The sequence below is a fragment of the Rhinatrema bivittatum genome, chromosome 16 (assembly GCF_901001135.1).
Source record: "Rhinatrema bivittatum chromosome 16, aRhiBiv1.1, whole genome shotgun sequence".
In the NCBI taxonomy this organism is placed as follows: Eukaryota; Metazoa; Chordata; class Amphibia; order Gymnophiona; family Rhinatrematidae; genus Rhinatrema; species Rhinatrema bivittatum.
This window is the reverse complement of record NC_042630.1, coordinates 15620046-15641711: the sequence shown is the minus strand read 5'-3', so window position 1 is coordinate 15641711 and position 21666 is coordinate 15620046. Positions and strand designations below refer to the sequence as shown.

Sequence of the window (21666 nt, the reverse complement as noted above, 5' to 3'; positions counted from 1 at the left end):
CCCTCCTGAGGTCTACCTGATAGGTAGGAAGCTGTGAATGTTTGAGGGGGAAGAAGACACATGGGACCAATGAATACAAAATGGATGGGTCCAGTGAGGGGATGGGAAGGTTCATTACAATTATATCTCACGTCAATTAATGGCCCGGCGAGCAGAAGCTAACCAAGGTTTCGCTTCCGTACAACATTCTAAAGTGTCTAAAAGATCTGTGAGTTTGTGAAGGAAAAAGATCTCTGTCATTCTTCTCTTCTCTGTCTGTCCTTCCTGTCTTCCCTTTCTTTCCATTCCCCTCTGCCTCTCTGCCTTGCTTTTTCTCTTTTTCTATTAATCTGTCTCTCACTCTGTCACTTGTTTTTCTCTATCTGTCCCTCCTCTCATTTTCTCTCTGGCCTTCCTTCTCTCTGTCTCTTTGTCTGCCCTCTCTCTGTCCATTCTCTCTTCTCCTTCTTTTTCTTTTCTGTCCTCTCTGTCCATCCTTTCTTCTTTCTCTGCCTTTCTTTTCTCTGCCCCTCCTCACTCTCATTCTCTCTGTCTCTTTGTCTGCCCTCTCTCTGTCCATTCTCTCTTCTCCTTCTTTTCTTTTTCTGTCCTCTCTCTGTCCATCCTTTCTTCTTTCTCTGCCTTTCTTTTCTCTGCCCCTCCTCACTCTCATTCTCTCTGTCTCTTTGTCTACCCTCTCTCTGTCCATTCTCTCTTCTCCTTCTTTTCTGTTTCTGTCCTTCCTCTGCCCTCTCTCTGTCCATTCTCTCTTCTCCTTCTTTTCTTTTTCTGTCCTCTCTCTGTCCATCCTTTCTTCTTTCTCTGCCTTTCTTTTCTCTGCCCCTCCTCACTCTCATTCTCTCTGTCTCTTTGTCTACCCTCTCTCTGTCCATTCTCTCTTCTCCTTCTTTTCTGTTTCTGTCCTTCCTCTGCCCTCTCTCTGTCCATTCTCTCTTCTCCTTCTTTTCTGTTTCTGTCCTTCCTCTGCCCTCTCTCTGTCCATTCTCTCTTCTCCTTCTTTTCTTTTTCTGTCCTCTCTCTGTCCATCCTTTCTTCTTTCTCTGCCTTTCTTTTCTCTGCCCCTCCTCTCTCAGTATCTCAGATTAAGGTTCAAGATACTTTCTTGGTCTGACAATCTATATATTTTACCAAAGTAAGGGCCTCATCTTCTAAAGTATCGCAGGCCTGCGATACTTTAGAAGATGAGGGGCGGGGGCCGAAACGGGGGGAGGTCCTGCGCTAGCCGGCAGCGATCGCACCATCGCGGTGCGATCGCTGCCAGTTTCGTACCCAATAGCGCCACCATAGGAGATGTAGCTATTGGGAGCGTTTCGCTGTCCGCGGCCTCGGCGCAGAGTCTGCCCCGGTGACGCCCCGACTACTCCTCTTCCGGGGCCAACTCCACCCCGACTCCACCACCATCCTGGTATCGCACGCGATAAGGGACTTTTCGCGTGCGAAAGGTCCCTTATCGCGTGCAAGCAGCGTGGAAAATGAGGCCCTTAGAGATTAAATGGTCAATTTTCAAAGGATTTGGGTGCCTAACTTGGGGGGAATTTGGCGACTAAATGGGCCCCTTTGAAAATTGACTAGGGATGAGCACCTAAATTTAGGAATCTTATGTAGGCATTGAGCCATTCTTTGAAAATGTACCTTGCTCAGGTTAAAAGAAAAGAAGAAAATATTCTCTCTCTTTTCCCCTTCTTCTCACCCTATCTTTCTGTCCCTCCTCATTTGTCACTTTCGCTGTCCATCTCCCTTTCTGTCCCTTTCTCAGACCTGGGATAAGGCTCTTTTCCTCTCTGTGTCTCAGTTCTACCCAGCACCAAGTGGGTTCATAAATTTCCTTTTCTGTAGTTTGTAATTTTGAAATAAAAAAAAATTGTTGTTCTTATAATCCACTTCCGGACAATTTTCCAAAGACTTAGGTTGCCTTTTCCACTGGTAATAAAAATAAAGTTAACCCTCCTAAACCAGCTACAGCTGGGAAAAGTGGATTTTTGGCTGCTTGTGGGTACACGTGTACATTCCTAATTAGTCCATATAGAAAACAGGCACGGGGGGAAGGGGGATAAAGGAAGGGTGCATTTTGGAGACAAGTTTGCAGATGTTGCATTTAACTTTTAATTTCCCAAAAAAAAAAAAAAGGTCCAGTTGTCATAGGCGTGCCGCTCAAATCTTCTTTGTTTGAAACGTGTTAAGCATGCATATGCTGCTCTGAGCTGCGTGACATGGGCACTGGTATCTTGTGTTTGAAAATCAGCCAAGTCCATGGGTGTGGGAGAAGTGCACAGGCAAGCACCTACCTTGTCCACTTGGTTTGCCGTCTTGGAAGTTTACCCTCTTGCGTATGCCCATGGCAACACACGCGCCTGAAAATTGTCAGGCGAAAAAAAGGTTCATGAACCTGAATCCTATAAATGCCAGAAATAGCACTGTTCCTTCTCTTGCTTCTAGTGGTGGAGGCATAAAAATTGCCATTGAGATCTGTCGGCTTACTCCCAGAGACAGTTGCTAGCACTTGTCCAAGGCAATGCAACGTTAGGCTGCCACATGCATGAGCAACGCTAAATAAATGATCATTAGGCGTTCTTACTCTTCTAAGAAGACAGTTAATTTCCAAAGCCACTGTCTTCCATAAGCAAAACAGAGTTTCACCACTTCCGAAATTCAGTCTACAGCAAGCAAATTATTGTGGTTGCTGTGTTTGGTCCATTTGAATATGCAGAACTAAGGGTCAACAAATGAGCTACAAATGAGATATTTTTATTGGGGTGACTGAATGCATCTGGGACGAGTGCAACGCAAGCCAAACTGGAAACTCTTTTCTTTCTCCCTCTACCTAACTCTCATGCTTTCCTCTCTTCCTTGCTGTTTCTTCTTTCCTAGTTAGGATCAGTCTCTGTCATCGATCTCTTTCTCTGCTTCGCTTTGCTTCTCTCTTGCCTCTCACTCTACCTACCTCTGCCTCTCCCCTTGCTTTTTCTCTGTTCTGGGAATGATCTATCTGCTCTTTCCATCTTTCTGCCTCCTTTCTTTCTCTGAACGACCTCTGCCTTTTTGCCCAACTCTTTCTCTCTATATATCTTTCCCTCTGGCTTGCTCTCCCTCTTTTCCTATTAGTAATCCATCTCTCACTCTGTTGCTCTCAATCTGTCCATATCTCTCTCTCTTTTCTGTGTGCTTTCTAGTTCTTTCTCCGACTCTCCATTTCTCTCTCATTCTCAGTTCCCTCTGAATCGCTCCCTCTCTTTTCTCTGAGCAATCTCTTCCTTGCTCTCTCTCTGTTTTTTCATCTCGCTCTCCAGTTCTCCCTCAGCTTCTAAACCTTTCTTTTTTCTCTCCAAGATCTTGCACTCTTTCATATTTACCTATCACACTCCTCCTCTGTTTGCTCCACCTGACCTCTATCATTCTTTCTCTGTCAATGAAGTGTAGCATAGGACATGGCCCATTCCCCCAGTTAGTGCTGCACGGGCAACCTCTGTGGTAATCTAGAGTTTTTATTCTATGCAGATGTCTTCCATCATGCCCCACCATTACAGTCTATTTATTTTTAAACATTTGCATTTTTCTAAGTTAGTCTTAAAGTGGATTACAAATTTATGGCACAGTGCAATAAACTTAAAAAGGGAAGGAGCTGTGCCCTGAGAGAGAAAGAAACAGTGCAGAGTTCGCATTTTTCCACCCCCAGGAAACCCAATGCATGCAGTTCTGATGGGATGGCCTTCACGGTCAGAGATTACCTGTGGTCTTCAAGGTGTCCCTCTGCTGTGTCCAGGGCTCTGTCCCTTCCTGGCAACTTCCCTCTCCCAACTTCAAGGACCTGAAGCGGTATGACTATGGTGGGTCTGCCTCTGACCTATCTCTGCTTTTATACATTTCCTGCCTCGTCTGACAGCAAACGCCCTCCGGAGACCACTATGTTATGATGGCGTCTCATGGCATCTGCATGCTCAGATCATGTGGGGATTTTTATGTACAGCATACTTATCTATGCATATGTTTATAATTTGGTAGAATGCTCTCGCTGTCCTGTTTTTAGCTCCCTGGATGCTGTGATGAGCTGGGGAGGGCACTCGGGAGCAACTTGTGAAATTATTTTGTCATAACAGAGATCTTTTTACTAAAAGAAAAGCTGGCGAGAACCCCCTCAAGACATTGGTAACTCATTGCTGCCTAGATATTTCAGTATTTACAGACTGATGGTTTTGAGAAGGAGTTTGAGGAACATGTGACATGTTCTTCCTTCTCTTTGTTTTCCATGCTCTTTTCCAGACTTAAGCAGATTTCCAATGATGGCACGGATTTCTTCACCTGCCCTTTTTTTGGTTGGAAGCTCAGTGCATTTTAACTAACAGGAAATCACCATGAGAAGGAGTCTTCACTTCACTGTGGAAATGCAAAAGAAGGACATGCAATTAAAAATAGCAAACATGGCCGACGTCTTTATGGTCCATCTTCCATTGTTATCAGTAGCCGTAGGAGAGGTGTCATGATGAATTTAATAAGAGACAAGAACAGAGCAGGGGAGGTGGTGGATGAGGAGGATGAGTGGCAGGGAGGAAGGTGAAAGTAAGAATTGTAGAAGAGAGAGAGAAGGAAAGCAACTTTCCACCAGCGACTTCACCATTCATGAGCTGTAGAAACTCCTCCTCACTCCTGCTCACTTCCAGTGATCTACAGAGGTCCATATTCAGCCACTCACCAGCCGAGCAAGCTAAGCTGGATAAACATTTATTTATTTATTTATTTAACACTTTTTTTTTTATACTGACCTTCATAGTAATAACCATATCGGATCGGTTTACATAGAACAAGGGAGTAACTGAAGCAATAACTGGAGTAATTAACAATAGAGGTGAATAAGTCAAAGTTACATTTAACAAGGAGAAAAAACCTGGAAGCTTAGATAGCTGGAAGAAAGTGAAGGCATGAAGTAATTGTAACATAATACAATAACGAATATGGGCTAAAGCTTAAGGTGCTTTAGCCTAGAAGTGCCATAAAATAAATAAAAACATATTTATTTTATTTATTTATTTAACATATTTTAATAGATCCAGCTATCTAATGGCTAGCTGGATGAGTTTGCCTGGCTAACTTTAGACCTGACAAATTTTTAAGTCATTACACGCGCATACACATACAAAGGACACAGCAAAATCTTCCCACATTCCTAACAAGGGTCCTAGTTTCACAGAAAAAAAAATCAACTTCTTCAGGGGGCAATTCCACTTAGAATTTCAATAACACGTTCAAAAGTTTAAAACATAGCTACGGTGTATGACGCAGCGTTTGCCTTGTGTTGATATCAAATGCAAGTCTTGGTCAATTTATCATCTCAAAGTAGCAAAACATATTGGGGATAATTTTCAAAAGCATTTACACATGTAAAGTTCCTTTATTTTTTTAATTATTATTGTTTTTCTTTCCATTTACATGCTACCCTATACCGAGGCCCAAAGCAGCTCACAATAAAACATACAAGAGTAGAAATGCTAAAATTAACGTGGGTAAATCATATGAACAATTCAATGGCATATATTCTAGCAATTTTCAAAGGCCCATTTACATGGATAAAATGCATTTAGACGTGCAAATCCCAATTTTTAGCATGTAAATGCTTTTTAAAATCAGAGCCTTCATGTGGTAAGTATAGTAAAAAATAACTCTCAGACAAAAATCCAAAAAAAGAGATGGGAGAGTTAGAGTGCATAGCATTGAATGTAGAAGTAGATATAATTGGCATCTCAGAGACCTGGTGGAAGGAGGATAACCAATGGGACACTGTGATACCAGGGTACAAATTATACTGAAATGATAGGATGGATCAAATTGGTGGAGGGGTGGCACTATATGTTAGAGAGTCAAACAGGATAAAAATTCTGCAGGAAACAAAATGTAATGTTGAATCTTTATGGATAGAAACTCCAGGTGAAAAAGGACATAAAATAGTAGTGGGGGTGTATAAAAGGTTTTTTAAAGTCATGTGTTAAGGCTTATTGAAACTGATTATATGCTTACCTCTATTTTGCTTATACATTGTATGATGGGGAAACAAATTTTTGTTTCTAGCCAGTGTGTGTTTTTTTCCATATTGGGTCAGTGATTTCAATTAAGCCAGTATTGACTGGACGAATGTCACATCAGGACATGTTAGAAAGGTAAAGTTCCTGGATGAAATAAATGACTGCTTTATGGAGCAGCTGGTACAAGAGTAGAAACTATTTCAGATCTAGTCCTTAGTGGAACACAGGATTTGGTGCGAGAGGTAACAATGATAGAACATAAGAACATAAGAAATTGCCATACTGGGTCAGACCAAGAGTCCAGCAAGCCCAGCGTCCTGTCTCCAACAGTGGCCAAGCCAGGTACTTGTGACCTGGCAGGATCCCAAGGGGTAGACGGATACCAAGCTCCTTATCCCAAGAATGAGCAATGGATTTCTGCAACTCTCTTCCTCCAGGAACTTGTCCAAACCTTTTTAAACGCAGCTACACTCATAGCTTTCACCTCATTCTCTGGCGACGAAGTCCAGAGCTTAATTATGCATTGAGTAAAAAAATATTTTCTCTTATTGGTTTTAAATGCATCGCCTAGTATCTTCATTGTGTGTCCCCTGGTCTTTGTACTTTTCGAAAGTGTAAACAACTGATTCATGTTTACTCATTCCATTCCACTCATTATTTTACAGATCTCTATTACATCTCCCCTCTGCCATCTTCTTTGTCATATGCCAGGTTATATTACAGCATGGTGGAGATATATTGAGGATCCTTATTCAGAAAGACCAGCACTTTATTTTTGAATGGAATACGTTTTTAAATCATAATATAGAATGGAGTGCATTTTTGTAATTTCCATTTTTGATTGGGTTTCCATTGTTGATAGGATACAAGGTATTAGCAGATAGAATACTTCGGCAGGGCTAGAATATGTGGGATATTAGCCTTTAGTATAAAAACTCAACGTTTTCCGGGTGTTTTTTTATGGTCTATTTAGATTGCCAGCTGTATATAAGGTATTTAAATGTTTTTTGGACATGGCAGTTCTTTAATTATTTACTCCCCTTATGTGACATATAATGTAGGAATTCATTGCTTGGTAGGTTTGTGATGTCAGAGTGGGTGTGTCTTTTCACCATATTTATAAAGGGCAATAAAATGCCATGCGCACGCACAGCATTCTGGACAGCTGCCGCCATGTTTACCGGTTTGAGTTTTGAGTTATATGTTGGAAGTTAGGGATGTGTAGGGGAAAAAATTGTTTTTGTTTTCAGGAGGTTTTTGTTTTGTTTTTTTTAAAGCATATCAGTTCGTAGATTGCTTGATTCATTTCATTCGTGTGAAAAAAAAAATGAACTAAGCAATTAAAAAAAAAAAAAAAACAGCCAAAAAATGAAATTGAAACCTCCCTCCCACCCTCCCAAAAAAAATGCCTGGGCCAGGATTTTTTTCGGCTAAACTAGGGCCCTTCTTGGGAATGTGGGAAGAATTTGCTATATCTTTTGTAAATGTATAGTGATTTTAAGATTTTCGTGTACGTTATGAGTAAATAAAGGGAGAATTGTATGCAGGAAATTTTTGATATTTATCAGGTTGTATATTGTACCTATTATTGATACCTTCCATTGTTTGCATTATCTTTACACCTGCTCAATAGTAGGTCTAACTTATCTGGTTAACTTAGCCGAAAATCGGCAATTATCCAGCCAAGTAGCTCTGCCCCGGAATGCTCTTTCCCTGTCCAGTCACCTAGATGACTAACTATTTAGCTAGATAAATAGTTACCCAGCTAAGTGGCGGCTGCTGAATGTGACTGAATATTGAAACAGCGCCATTTAGCCTGATGCCTAAATATCTCCGGCCAAGTGGCGCCGAATATGGACCTCATTGTGAACAGTTATGCTAATGTAATAAAATTATTTAAAATAAATCCATCAGATGCCAAGCATACATTTATTTTCATCTAGATCAATGGGCAAGTGTTTTTTTTTCTGGAATGATTATCAATATCAATTTCAGGTACTGGGACATCGGTTTCCAAATCTAAGGTACAGCTGATGGAATAAAATGAATAACTGAGCAATATCATTCCAGGATAAAGACCTATTTTTATTATCGGTTTAGGAAAATTAAGGGGATAAACTAAACCGGCTACACCGCTGAATATACCTGGATAACTTTGAGTTGCTCAGATAAGTTTCTTCGGCTAACTTTAGACCTGCTCTCAATATCACCACTTATCCAGCCACTTAGTAGCTCCTCCCTAGTTCGTCCCCATCCCACCCACCACTTAAGCCAAATAATTATTTAGCCAGATAAATAGTTATCCAGCTAAGTGGTGGCCGCTGAATGTGGCTGAATATTGAAACACTGCCACTTACTCGGATAAATTCCAACTTATCCAGCTAAGTGACGCTGAATATCGGGCCCTTGTCTAATTCTTGTGAAAAATAGTATAGTTGCTTTGATTGCTATATCAGGTCAGATGGATTTGATATTGGACATTTCCTCCATTCTAGGAAGTAATTTTCATAATTTGACAGAAGAAAAGTGAAGATTGCATGGTTCAGAAGGTAAATGCATGATGAAATATATTTTGGTATGCTTCATCTTAGACTATTATTTTCAAAAACAAGATGAAATATGAAAAGTGACAATAAAATTATTAAATAAATAAAAATATGCATACAATATAAAGCCTTTTTGGTACTACATGGAAGAAGATGCATGGACTTAGTGATGATCTCTAGTAAAAAGTTAAGTATTATCTTTTATTCCTGGTCCCTTTCCCCAAGAGCTGCTCCCGGGTGTTCAGGTCAGGTCTCAGCAATATAATGTAACACTTTGGGAAAAATATACAAATGAGAATCCCTGCACTGGAAGAGATGATCCCAAAGACCTCCACAGCAACCATGTACTTCCCCTGGGTGCTGAGATAGCCTGGGATGAAGGACAGCCAGACACTCAGGAATATGAGCATGCTAAACGTGATCCATTTGGCCTCATTGAAGCTGTCGGGCAACTTGCGTGCAAGGAAGGCCACCAGGAAGCTGGCACATGCCAACAGTCCCATGTATCCCAGCATGCACCAGAAAGCAACATCCGAGCATTCATTGCACTGCCATATGATAATGCCAGTCTTCAGTTTCATGTTCTTTTCCAGGAAGGGGGGACAGAGCAGCAGCCAGATGATGCAGATGAGGATCTGAAAAATCTTGCAAACAGAAATTGTAACAATGGGCACCCGAGGTCCCAACAATCCCCTCAAATTACTGTTGGGTTTGGTGGCATTGAAAGCGATGATCACCATAATAGTCTTGGCCAACACACAAGAGACACAGAGGACAAAGATAATTCCAAAGGCTGGTTGGCGGAGTAAACAAGTCATTGGCCAAGGAACCCCAATGAAGAACAGAGAACATAGGAAACTCAGAACTAGGGACACCAAGAGAATGAAGGACAGTGCCTGGTTATTGGCCTTGGTAATGGGTGTATCTCGGTACTTGATAAAGAGGTACAAAATGGCCAGAGACAATACTGAACAACCAATGGCAACAGCAGTGAGAATAGCCCCTAGAGGCTCATGGAAGGAGAGAAATTCTATTTCCCGTGGGAGACATTCACTTCTTCTCTCATTGGGCCACTGATCACTGGCACACTGCCAACAATTAATAGAATCTGCAACAGAAATTTAACGTTAGTTATGCCATCTGTAGTGCTTTAAAGGGGGGCACGGCTCATTTGTGTCCCTTGAGTTTTCACAGTCCACAGAGAGTTCCTCCAGACAATGTCTTTGAGTTATAGTACAGGCAAGTGGCAGTAATGTTGAGATGTCCTATGTCTCTGCACCACTCAACTGATTCAAGATGACAGATAATTTTTATGAATCTATTGGACAAAAAGTGATATTGGTGCACATCAAGGTGTTGGGTAATGTACAGATGAGCCATCAGTGATATCAAGTCTTTAAAGTTTATGTAATGAAATTGTTTAAAATAAATAAATAAATCAAATGTCAAGCCCACATTTACTTTCATAGCAATGATTCACACAGTGGCTGAAAATGGTAACGGAGTCTTCTCCTGTACCTGTCACATTGGAGATCTCACCCTCAGCACATGGGAGGCAGTCATAGCAGCAGAGGGGCCGTCCCTTCTGAGATGCCTTACGGTACCCAGTGGGGCAGGTCTCACTGCACACAGAACGTGGGACCTGAGGAGAGATAAGGCAATGAATCTTACAGTGAGCTACTGACATGAAGCAGAGGAAGACGGACTTACAGGATGCGATAAATGCCACACAGGTGACTGCTTTTGAAGGCATTCACTGGCATCACAAAGGAGCTCTGACTATTAAATATAAGATTTATTCTGGCTCTTCCATCATGAGTGGGAGAGGTTTTCAGAGCTAACTTTTAGCTTTTCCTCTCTAGGTTTAGAAACAATTTCTCTCATAATGAGTGAGAATGAAACCTTCATTCAATGGGAAATCATTCTATACTTTCTCTCTTCTGTTTTCTTTCTCTCTTTGTCTTTCTATGCCTCTTCTTCTATTTCTCTCTGTCTTTCTCTCTTGGTTTATGGTTTCAAGAAAAGTCAGCTTTTTTACCGAGTATATTTTGGTACCTCGGTGTGCTCGGGGTGGCTACCTCAGTGTGTTGCGTACTCCATCGGATGGCGCTGATGTTCAGATACAGCTCCTGCCCTCTGGGTGCCCTTGAGTCAAATCGTCCCACCTTGATGTAGTGGATGGCGCCATCTGGCTGCTGCTGCCAGTTGATGATGTCATACACAGCGGGTGGATTCCCACCACTGTCAAAGTACATCTCCTCCCCCATCTTGTTCCTGAAGTGTACCTTCTTCATGTAGTGTAGGAGCTGAGGAAAGACAAATATGCATTTCCATGGATTTTTCCCATTCTATTGGGCACCCTGCTAGATCCTTCCATCAAATGTGTCCACCAGCCTTCCTATCTCCAGATTATAAGGTCCAGAGACCAGAATGATTCATATTTTCAGGTGTAAACCTGTATAAATAAATCATATTGGAATGTTTCCCATATATTATTGATGTTTCATATACTTGAGTTACTATCTGTGGTTTCACATATGACTACATCATTAACAGCCATTGAAACTTGAGATGGAGGATACTGGATTAGCACTGGTAGTTCCCAAACTCAAGAGTAATCTAGTAAGTGGTTGTTTCATGTATGAACACCCATGAAAGCTGAAAAATAGTGTTACTATTTATGAAATGTTCTTCATAGAAGATCATTTTCTCAAGAAAGAATATTTTGTAAAGACCGCATTCTCCTAACCTGAGTCACCTGGGCTTATTGGCACCATAGAAATCAGATAAATAAATAAAGATAAAATAAAGAATGAACCAATTCCTAAATGGGTTCAGTGTTTCCACCCACCACATCTATTTCAGCACACGGCCTCCACAATATTCCTAGCTTTTGTCCGAGGAGAAAGTAAAAACACCACATCCACAACATAGACCTCAGATGTAGCCTAAATTGGGAATATTGCTTCATATATAATAAGTACTTCACATGGATTGTGAGGAACCATAGGTCATCTCACCTGCCATGGTTGGAAATTCCAAATGCTTGTGCACATGTTGTTGCCAAAGGGCCCTATCCCTGGCACACAAGCGTCCATATCCCGTAAGGCATGTGCCACAGAGTAAACTGCATTGTAAATATTGTAGCTGATTCTCAAGTTAGAGTCTCCAAAATATTGGTTATCAAGAGTGTCCAGCTCTTCCATTCCTGTGCAGATTTTATTTGGAATCCCATTGGCTATGGTCTGGTTGATTGTTGGGTTAGACCATTGGCATCCAAAGGCCACCTCCCAGAATGATTTAACAAATATGGGATTGGATGACGTGAAAGGATGAAGTTTAAGGAGGAACTCTCTGAACCCTGGCATCTGACCTTCATGGATGGCAAAGCCAATGGTACCGCCCATTAATCTGGCAAGCTCTTTGGTGGAAACAGTGGGAGAGGTTGACCAACCCTCACTGGCAATCCATACCTTCCCACTTACATTTTGTCTTGAAAGTTCTTCCATCACTGGGCACATATATGGGTCAGAAGAAAAAACCAGTATTACATTGGTGGAAGATTTCTTGACCACCTCAACGATGCGGTTGGTTTTTCTCATTGTGGAAATAAGAGGGATTGTTTCATGGAATGCAACACAGACTCCAAATCTCAAGAGCTCGCCTTTCAAGATCTGAGATCCTAGTTCACCATAATCATTCTCAGTGGACAGGAGTCCCACCCACTTCCATTTGAAGTGTACCACCAGCTGGACAAGTCCACGAGCCTGGATATCATCAGTGGGAATAGTTCGGAAAAAGGATGGAAAAAGGACCTTGTTACTAAGCACAGGGCTGGATGCAAAATAACTGACCTGGAAAAAAGAGAGTTCCTCTTATATATTTTGGTACAGCTGAACATCAAGAACAGAAAAATTAGAATGGAGAAGGATAGAGTAAATGATTTGTTCAAAGGGAAAGCAGTAGAGAGAGAAGAGCAATGGGCCAAGCACAAAATCTCACCTGTAAGTAACGCTGAAGTCCCAACAACCTGGAAATGGCAATTGACTTGGTAGAACCAGAGTCTGCAATGATGGCAGCCAACAAGGTCAGTTTCTGGCAGCAATAGTTTAGTATGGGCTTGTCATTCTTCCCCGTCAGAATCCATTCAGTGCCCCGGAGGGATTTCGCTAAGGAGAGACAGGAGTCATAGATCATGAAGCCTAAAGTGATGTTTGGGAGGAAGCTTTGATCTCGGTTGATTTCATCAATGGCAAAAGCCAGAGCTTGAGCCCAACGATAAGGCCTTAAGCTGAACCTGATAGCAAAGCAGAAAGGAAATAAAGGTAAGGTGAAGCTAGGGTTACCAGATGGTTTCAGATCTTCAGAGGTAAACTGAACTAGTCCTAGTCTTGTCCTAATACATGTATCAATTTATAGTCCTACTGGTTTAGAAGGGAATCAAAGAAACATGATGGCAGAAAAAGGCATCCACTCTGCCCATCCATCCAATTAATTTAGCATTATAATTCTCATCACTTCCTTAGACATCCCCTGTATTTATCCAATGCTTTCTTAAATTCAGATACTGTTTTTGATTCACTACTTCCACTGGGAAGCTGTTCCACATATCCACCACCCTCTTTGTAAAGAAATATTTCCTAACATTACTCCTCAGTCTACCCCCTTTCAAACTCATCTCATGAGCCCTCATTCAAGAGCTGTTGCAAACTTTGGTATCATTGGCAAAAAGATAAACCCTTCCTGACAATTCTTCAGTTATGCCGCAAAATGTTGAGAAAGAATTAGTCTGAGGAAATATCACTGAGACACACTCCAGTAACAACTCCCTCCTCAGAGAAAACTCAACTTATCACTACCCTTTGTCACCTCTCACTCAGCCACTTTCTAACCCAGTCCGTCACTCTAGGATCCATATCAACAACGCACAATTTATTTATGTCTTCTGTGCAGACCTGTGTCAAAGGCCTTGCTGAAATCCAAGTGCACGATGTCTAGCGCTCTCCCCTGATCCAACTCTCTGGTCACCCAACCAAAGAAATTGATCAAATTCGTCTGACAAGATTTACCTCTGGTAAAACCCATGCTGCCTCGGACCTTGCAATCCATTGATTCCAAAAATTGCATTATCCTCTGTTTTAGCAGCGATTCCATTAGTTTGCTCACCATAGAGGTCAGACTGACTGGCCTGTAGTTCCCAGCCTCCTCCTTCCTCACTTCAACTATTATGAATATGTTACTGTTTGAGGTAGTTGTGGGTGGATCCTTGGGCCGGTAGCAGATGACCACGCCCCCGGGGGAAAGATCCCGAGAGGGACCACCGGTCAGGCTCAGAGTATAGAGACAGACACACACTAGTTCTTTTATTAAACAGTATATTGAACCACCAGAGGTGGCAGTACTGAGCTGAAGTGCCCGGCTGGGCTGTAGTCCCTCAGATACTGGAACAGTGATCCTAGATAACTGAGCTATAGAGAAACTGAATATAGTGAGTAGGCAGCGTATGCAGAGTTCAGGAACAGAACCTTGATGGTAACACTCACACAATAGTTTCTTGGAAGCAGCCCAGGAGCTGAGAGAAGTAGGCCCCCGAGGAGCGAGTACCTGGTTCCAGGGAACGCTCTGAGAGAGGGAAGGTAACTCACTGATGTTGGAGGCAGCGATGACTTCCTGGCAGAAGTGGTATTCAGTAGCAAGTCCGGGAACGAAGGCCCTCGAGGAGCGAGTACCGGTTCCAGACTGCGATCTGAAAAGCAAAAGAGAAACGAGGCCCCCGAGGAGTCCGTGGAGGCAGAGTAGCTTAGGTAGAGAACCCGTGTACCATAACCTTTGCTAACTCGATTAGTTAGCGATTTCAGAGACCTTATATATCCGGTGCGGATGACATCACCTCAGGGGAATGCCCCTGAGGTTCACGCCACTGCTGGTACCTCAGTCAGGGCCGCGCCGTGCACGCGCCCTTAGGCTCCAAGGAAACATGGCGGTTTGCAGCGTCTAGCTGGTCCAGGGATGCCGGAGGAGGATGGCAGGAGGACACCGCGGCAGCCAAACTGCCAACAGGCAAAGAGGGAGTCGCCAAAGTGGTAAGGTGGGCGTAGTGGAGATGTCGGGCAGTGACGGTCGCAACAGAATAGAATCCACATCCACCCTTTTCCAGTCCTCTGTAACTACTCCAGACTCTAAAGAAGCATTGAAAAGATCAGCCAGCAAAGCTGCCAGGACATCTCCATATTTCCTTAGAACCCTTGGATATATCCCAGCATGCAATTAGGGCAAAACGAGGAATGGCTCAGCTTTTCAGTAATGACCTGGAGTCTTCTGAATAAGGTTTGTCACCAGTTCTCTGTCAGAAGAGTGAGAGTAAACCAGTCCTGGTTTGATCATATTGAATGGCTAAAGATGTAGTGCTGGTTTTTCTTAAGGTCATTAGAAGTACAAGTCCAAGACTGGATTAAGCCTGCCCCCTATGACACGACCTTGTTGACAACCGTATGCCAGAAGACCCTTGATGAAAACAATCAGGAAGGAAGACATGAGTGCGTTTGTTGCTTAATCTTGTGAATTCCCCCATGGAAACACAATCGTTCCCAGCTGGTTCCATTATCTGAACAGGACAAGCCGCCTTCTCCTCTACCGCCACCACTAAAGAAAGCAGGAGTGTTGATAGTGTTGCCAGAGGAGATGCACAATCAGCCATAGGTTATAGTGTCTTCATCGGCAGTGAACAGATGACACTTGACAGAATTTCAAGCTTCCCCACTGCCAGCAGAGAAGCTGACGTGACAGTCGGCAATACCAAAAAGCCATCAGGCTCACAATAGAACTTTCCGTGAGACCTGGGAGGGGATAATGTCAGCTAAGTACACTTCCCTTTCCATTTGTACATGCGAGAAAAAAAAATAATAAGCAAGCAGAAAAAAAAATGATTCCGGGACAGAGGCAGCTAAGAGACCATCAGTGATGGTCCTTCTCGACATCTTCCTTCTACCACATCATTCACAGCTTGCCTGGTGCTAGGTAGTGGCTGTGGATGTGATGGGCTTCTCATCCTCTATCTACCCGCTGCCAACAGGAAGTCTGGAGTCTCCTGGGAGCAGAGAAGAGCAGTTGCTGTGAGTGTCTGTTGAAGCCCTGCCTCTCTTGTTCCCATGGCAACAGGCAATAAATGCAGACAGGAGTGGGGGAGGGACAGGAAGGGGAGGAGCCACAGAGAGCAAAGCATGTCCCTTCTGCTGCATTGTGTCTGCTCCAGCCCCGCCCTATCATCCCCATGGCAACAGGCAGCAGGCCTGGGAGTGGGGGTGGGGGGCCAGGAGGAAGAGGATCTTTCTGGCACATGCCACAGGGAAAGAAAAGGAGGAGGAAGAATGACCAGCATTGTGCAACACACTTCCTCCCTCCTCCAGTCAGAGCGCCCGGCCAATTACCGGCTTTTCTATTGCTCTGACCAGGCCAGGTGAATACCGGCCGGTTGGAAACTCCAGGCCAGTCCTGGATTTCTGTAAGCTCAAAAACCAGGGCTGCCCCAATCACTTGGGCCGCTGTGCAGCGAATCTCCGTGAAGCCCTAGCCGCACAGCAGCTGACACAGAGAGAAGCCGCGGTAGCTGCTGTGGGTCCAGTTTCTGTGTTTGCCTTCCCAGTCATCCCCCATCTTTGTGTTACCCTGGAGGCAACAGGAAAACAAGGAAGCATTACGTTCTCTCTCCCTGCAGCTGCCCTGCCCCCCTGCCGCCCCCCCCCCCCCCCCAACTCCATGCTAAACAAGATGAAATGCGGGGGGGGGGGGGGAGGGGGATACCGGGGAGCACGAGCCCACTCTGTCTTCCTGCTCCCACCCGGGCTGGGGTGGGGCCTCCTCTGTCAGCCGCCGCCGCCGCTGTAGCGCCATCTCCCGCCGCAAGAAGGAGGGAGGGCAGTTAGTGGCAGAGCCCAGAGAGAGAGAAAAATGGCAGGAAAAGTGGAGGGGCGGTAGTGGAGAGAGGCTGGGAAGAGTGGTGAGAAAGCACAAGGGGCCAGCAGCAAAGAGAAACGCAGAAACACAACTAAGGTTGCCTCCGCACCTCTCCCACGCTTCCTTGATTTCCTCCACTGGGATACCATCCCCCCCTACTGTCCTTTCCATGAAGGACTATTTTCCTGGTGGTTCCTGAGCCTACCCCGGCCTTGGAGCCTCATGCTGGGACCTGTCTTTTCTGGGGAACTCTTTACTGAGAGAAAGCATAGCAGGACATACACGGAAGCACCTATTCGCCCTTCCCCTTCCAAGCAACCGAGAATATCGAAGCACAGAGACACAACTGGATAATTTGATCTGAGCTTCCACGCTCCCTTGTAGTCCCCAACTCAGTGTGGATGACCTTCAGCTGGTCACTTAACCTCTCTGTATGCTGAGCTCAAGTACCATCATCTCCCTGGCCTGAGGGTTCGTGTAACCTATCTGATCGCCCATCTGCCTTCTAAATTTTTTATTATTATTATTATTCATAAGGCATTTTTCCATTTAAAGTTTCCTGTTATTAAGGAAATGTATACCGTTTAAGATTATTCTTCTCACGTGATGAAGCGATACGACACTGTTCTAACAAATCAAAAAGGAGCACAGGAAATATTACAGAGAATTCAGTGCTAAATGCAACCTTCAAGAGAAGAAGGCAAGGATAAGGAAAAAAGCAGGGATAAAGAAAGCGATACGAAGGCACTCAGTGGTGGGTATTTTGATAACAGTCCGTATGGCGCTAATGTCTACGGGGGTATTGTACACACGGGCTTTCCCGAGTATTGTCAAAGCAAATGTCCACGTGTGGAGTTGGTTTTGAAAATCCTTGGGCAGCCGGTCGAGCGGGGGGCCATGCACTGCCACATCTGCCGCACGTTAAGGGGGCGTAACGCGCGCTCGACACGTTTTAGAAAAGTCCGCGTTTGAGTCGCAGCTCTGCCCCTAGAGCGCCACCTCTCCTCGGCGCATCGAATAAGCAAGTACGCAAAAAGCAGGCTGCTCGCGCGCTTTTAAAGGCGCCGAGCTGGGCTCAGCTTTAGAACAACCGCGTCCCCGCAATCATAAACATCTTAACGGGGCAGGAGCGACACCAACACAACAATGACGTTTGTCATTGGCGGGCACTTTGTTATGGGTTTTTTTTTGTATAGGGATTTTTGCAGTGAGAGTGGGGGGCCCTGGGGGCTGCCTGACTTTTGTTTTGGTTTTTTTTTAACACAAAGCAAAGCTACTTAAAAAAAAAAAAATTAAATAGAACAAAATTCCTGCCCCCACCCCCCCCCCCCCCCGCAACAAAACAAAACCTAAACGAAATTTTAAAAAATCCTTTCACACCTATAAAATCCAGATTATTCACGCTTTGTCATCGAAGCAAGAAAGCGAAAAACGTTTCCAGCCCCAGCTATCAAGCTGGTGGTCACGTAAAGCACTGGGTTCGCTAGAGAAGGGTAACTGCTGAGATGCCTGCCACAGTGTTTCCTACACGAACCAGGACAGCTGGTCAGGATCCCCGTAACTTGAATCTTTATACCAGACTCCACATCGGACGGATATGTTAACGAAAATCCCGCACCCCCATTTAACATGTCCTTTCTCGGAGATTTAAAAAAAAAAAAATACAATTTATTTTCATCTGTGTCCGCCCAGAATGGACAGGATATAAGCTGATTTGAGAAGCAAAACGAGACTACACAAAGTTTTGAAAGAAATTGCAGGTCCTGGCACGAAAGGAACTTGTAACGCAGAGTAAGCGTCTGGAACTTCTAACGAAATCTTCAGCTCCTCAGTTAAATCTTAATTTCATTCCAGATGTACATCCTCAGCCTCCTTCTTATTTCAGCGCATAGGCTTCACGAGTAAGATAATAAGCTTTAGCTATTGGTGGTAACCCATCTGCAAACATTCAGAAGAGCGTGTTTTAAAAAATTCAGGCCCAGAACGATCCGAAGGCTTGAGGAAGCTCATTTCTCTCAGTACAAACACATTGCCCCAACATGCTGCCCACCCAAGTGTGCAAACTGCTCACGCTACATATTAACAAGGAACCTTACAACTGTACATCCCACCATACAGCCCCTCGGAAAGGGTAATTCCATAACAGCACACGGTTCTAGAAAGGTCTGCACCTACCTTAATAAGCACAGACTTCCCCCCTCGAATTTTCAAAACGAACGCACCCGCGTCGGTTCGTTTTGAACATTCTTGAGTAATCGGCCTAGTGCATGCACAAATTTAACTCGTACAACGTTGCACCTGCCCCGTGCACAGGTGTAACTTGTGCAGATTAACTTAACGCGGTAAAATCAGAAAGTATGCATGTTAAATTCCCAGCCCACTCCAGCTCTGCCCCTCCGGAACACCTCCCCCCCCCCCCCCCCCACCAGTTCACATCGACATACGTGTGAAACCGGGTTACGCGTGTGCTTTTGCGTGCTCTGAGCCCCCCCCCCGGGCTTTCTTCAAACAGCCATTTGCACTTGTAAAACACTATTTTATGTACGTATACAGCTTTGAAAATTCAGGCCACAGAGACCACGCGGGGGACCCACTGTCTCTTGACGGTGCTAGAGAGTACAGGAATATTCATTTTGCTTTCTCGGTACCAGTCCTTGCTGACTGTCCCTGGGCCGGAACGGACCTCCGCAGCCCGTCCCTCTCCCTAGCCTAAGCCGCTGCACAACACATTGGTGGTTTTATTATTCCTCCTGTGTCTTTCTTTGTTTTGGGCGTAAACTCTCTGCAAAAGTCTACAGCTGCTACTACTTAACATTTCTGTAGCACTGCTGGGCGTATGCAGCCACGTACAGATGTGTAAAACAGAGACGGTCCTGCTCCAAAATTATACCGTGCAACCAAAAGAAAAAAAAGAGAGACAACACGGGAGGCTAAAAGTCTATTGTTAATCAGACTTCTTTTTTTTCGGTGGGGGGGAGGTTGCTATCCCAAGGTCATTCTCTGAAGCGCAGTGTTAAGTTTCAGTCGACAATAGGGCAACGTCTCCCTCCCCAAACAATGGCTGCAAATGCCAGTTTGGTCATTCAGTTTAAAAAAAAAAAAAAAGCTTTAATTTCCCTGCAGTTTCTGGAAGGGGAGAAATCAATCCTCAGAATTAAATCGTTCAGACGTGAAGACGTGCCACCGTGTGCAGCTGGGATCTATTGTCCAGTTCTTAAAATGTAGCACTTTTTGACAGGACTCCCACAATGGCTATTTGCAGATTATTATTCTTAATGAATATTTTCAAGAAATGCTAGCAGTATCATTGGACGTAAGGGGGGGGGGAGAATCAGTCAAGAAGAGAAGACTTGACGTCTGCTGTCTAGAGTGAGAGGCTGGATGAGACGTCGCTCTGTTTGCAAACCACCTGCCGGCGAATTCTTTTTTTTTTTTATATATTATTTGTATTTTTTTTCTTGCTTGGCATTTGCTGGCTTTGGAAACAGAGTCCGTGACCGCTGGTCAGCAGCCCTCTACGCTCCCCAGTACTGGCCTAGCCTCAGCTAAATTTAAATTTAAAAGGAGCGGGAATCTTACTCGCGGCAGAGGACGGGGCCGGGGACCTGGGTGAAAGAGGCGTCGGGGTCCTTCCAGCTCCAGTGGATGGGAATTATTCCCCCGATCGTGATATCCCCTTCCTTCCTGCACCCGGCCTCCTCTGGGCCGGCCAGGGCGCAGCCCCTGGGGTCAACGTGGCCGGCGGCAAAGGACACCACCACCAACAAGACTGCCCGGATCATCTCGCTGGGCGGCCGACTCGATTCACCTGGAGCCAGGTTTGGCGTTCGGGGGGGTGAAGAAGTCGAGCGGCTGTGGCGAGCACAGAACGGCTCCGCAGGAACGGGCGCAGCGGCATCTGGCTGAAGCAGCTGCTGGCTGACGGAGGCCTGCCAGGAGATGCTCTTTATTCTGCTATTTATCACTTATCCGCACCTGCTGTAATTACGGCAGGCTGCCCGTTGGGCACAATTCACACTGCTGTGATTACAGCTGAAGGCGTTAGCAGTTTTGTGCCATTTTTGAAAATAATTCTAATTATTCTCAGAAGGATCTCATCAGAATATGATGGGGAAACCGCAATGGGAGGTGACTGTGCGATCTTTTTTTTTTTTTTTTTCATTCAAAGGAGCCCACGATCGTCACGCAGAAAATCCTGTTTAATTCGGTTTATTCTTGACATTCTGCTAAGGCGAGTGGATTTTAAATAACCCAAATCGTGGATAACTTTCCTACTCAATAATTTGAGGATGGAAATGAGAAAATTATTATATTATTATTTTAAATTTATATTCGGCCTTTCGGCCACTGCAAAGTGGATTCCATTCAGGTAGTGTGGATACTTGCCTGTCCCCAGAGGGCTCTCAGTCTTAGGTTTGAATATGTGGGAATCCATGGCTAGAGCTAGGTCAGAGCACTTGTCCCCAGCTACCCTGCTGGTTCTAGCTGAGGGATTCCCCTTACCCGTCCTCAAGGACCCCCCACCACTCGTCGGGATCCCTGAACGCCCGCCATGAACAAGCTGGAGGTCTTGTTTGTTTGCATTGCCTCAACTGCGTGCAAACGTTTCTCATGCACGTCCATTGTGGATGTCCCCCCCCCCCCAAAAAAAAAAAAAAAAACCCAACTGGCCGGGTATTCCTGAGCCAGGCCCACTCCCGGAGAAAACCGGCATCCCAGGCGGTCCAATGAGAAGGGAAGGAGGAGGAAAAAGCCATCTCTGAAATCCAGCCGGTCCACGGGGGGAGAGGTGGGGTTCCACATTCAAGGGGCGAAGGTTATTAACCCTGCAGAAAGAAACGCTGCCGTCATGTACATCCCCTCTGCTCGTCACCGCCAGTAAATGCACGAGCCTGGGGACAGTCAGACGCGTGTGCATCATATCATATACATCCCCTCTGCTCGTCACCGCCAGTAAATGCACGAGCCTGGGGACAGTCAGACGCGTGTGCATCGTATCATATACATCCCCTCTGCTCGTCACCGCCAGTAAATGCACGAGCCTGGGGACAGTCAGACGCGTGTGCATCGTATCATATACATCCCCTCTGCTCGTCACCGCCAGTAAATGCACGAGCCTGGGGACAGTCAGACGCGTGTGCATCGTATCATATACA

General features: G+C 44.7%; 1 protein-coding gene across 1 annotated transcript; it reads right to left on the bottom strand.

Annotated features, from left to right (window-relative positions):
* Positions 1 to 8751: 8751 nt before the first annotated feature.
* Positions 8752 to 20292, bottom strand: LOC115077411 (extracellular calcium-sensing receptor-like). Its single transcript, XM_029579700.1, has 6 exons — positions 20090 to 20292; positions 12560 to 12854; positions 11578 to 12411; positions 10636 to 10863; positions 10076 to 10199; positions 8752 to 9665 (listed from the first exon to the last, which is right to left on the bottom strand). Exons 1-6 carry the CDS (start codon positions 20290 to 20292, stop codon positions 8752 to 8754), a joined length of 2598 nt encoding a protein of 865 aa, XP_029435560.1.
* Positions 20293 to 21666: the final 1374 nt, after the last annotated feature.

Coding starts and splice junctions, on each gene's coding strand:
- LOC115077411 (XM_029579700.1), bottom strand. CDS start 20,292: ATGATCCGGGCAGTCTTGTTGGTGGTGGTGTCCTTTGCCGCCGGCCAC. Junction 12,412..12,559: donor GACTTCAGCGTTACTTACAG/GTGAGATTTTGT, acceptor TCTTTTTTCCAG/GTCAGTTATTTTGCATCCAG. Junction 10,864..11,577: donor GGAATTTCCAACCATGGCAG/GTGAGATGACCT, acceptor GTCTTTCCTCAG/CTCCTACACTACATGAAGAA.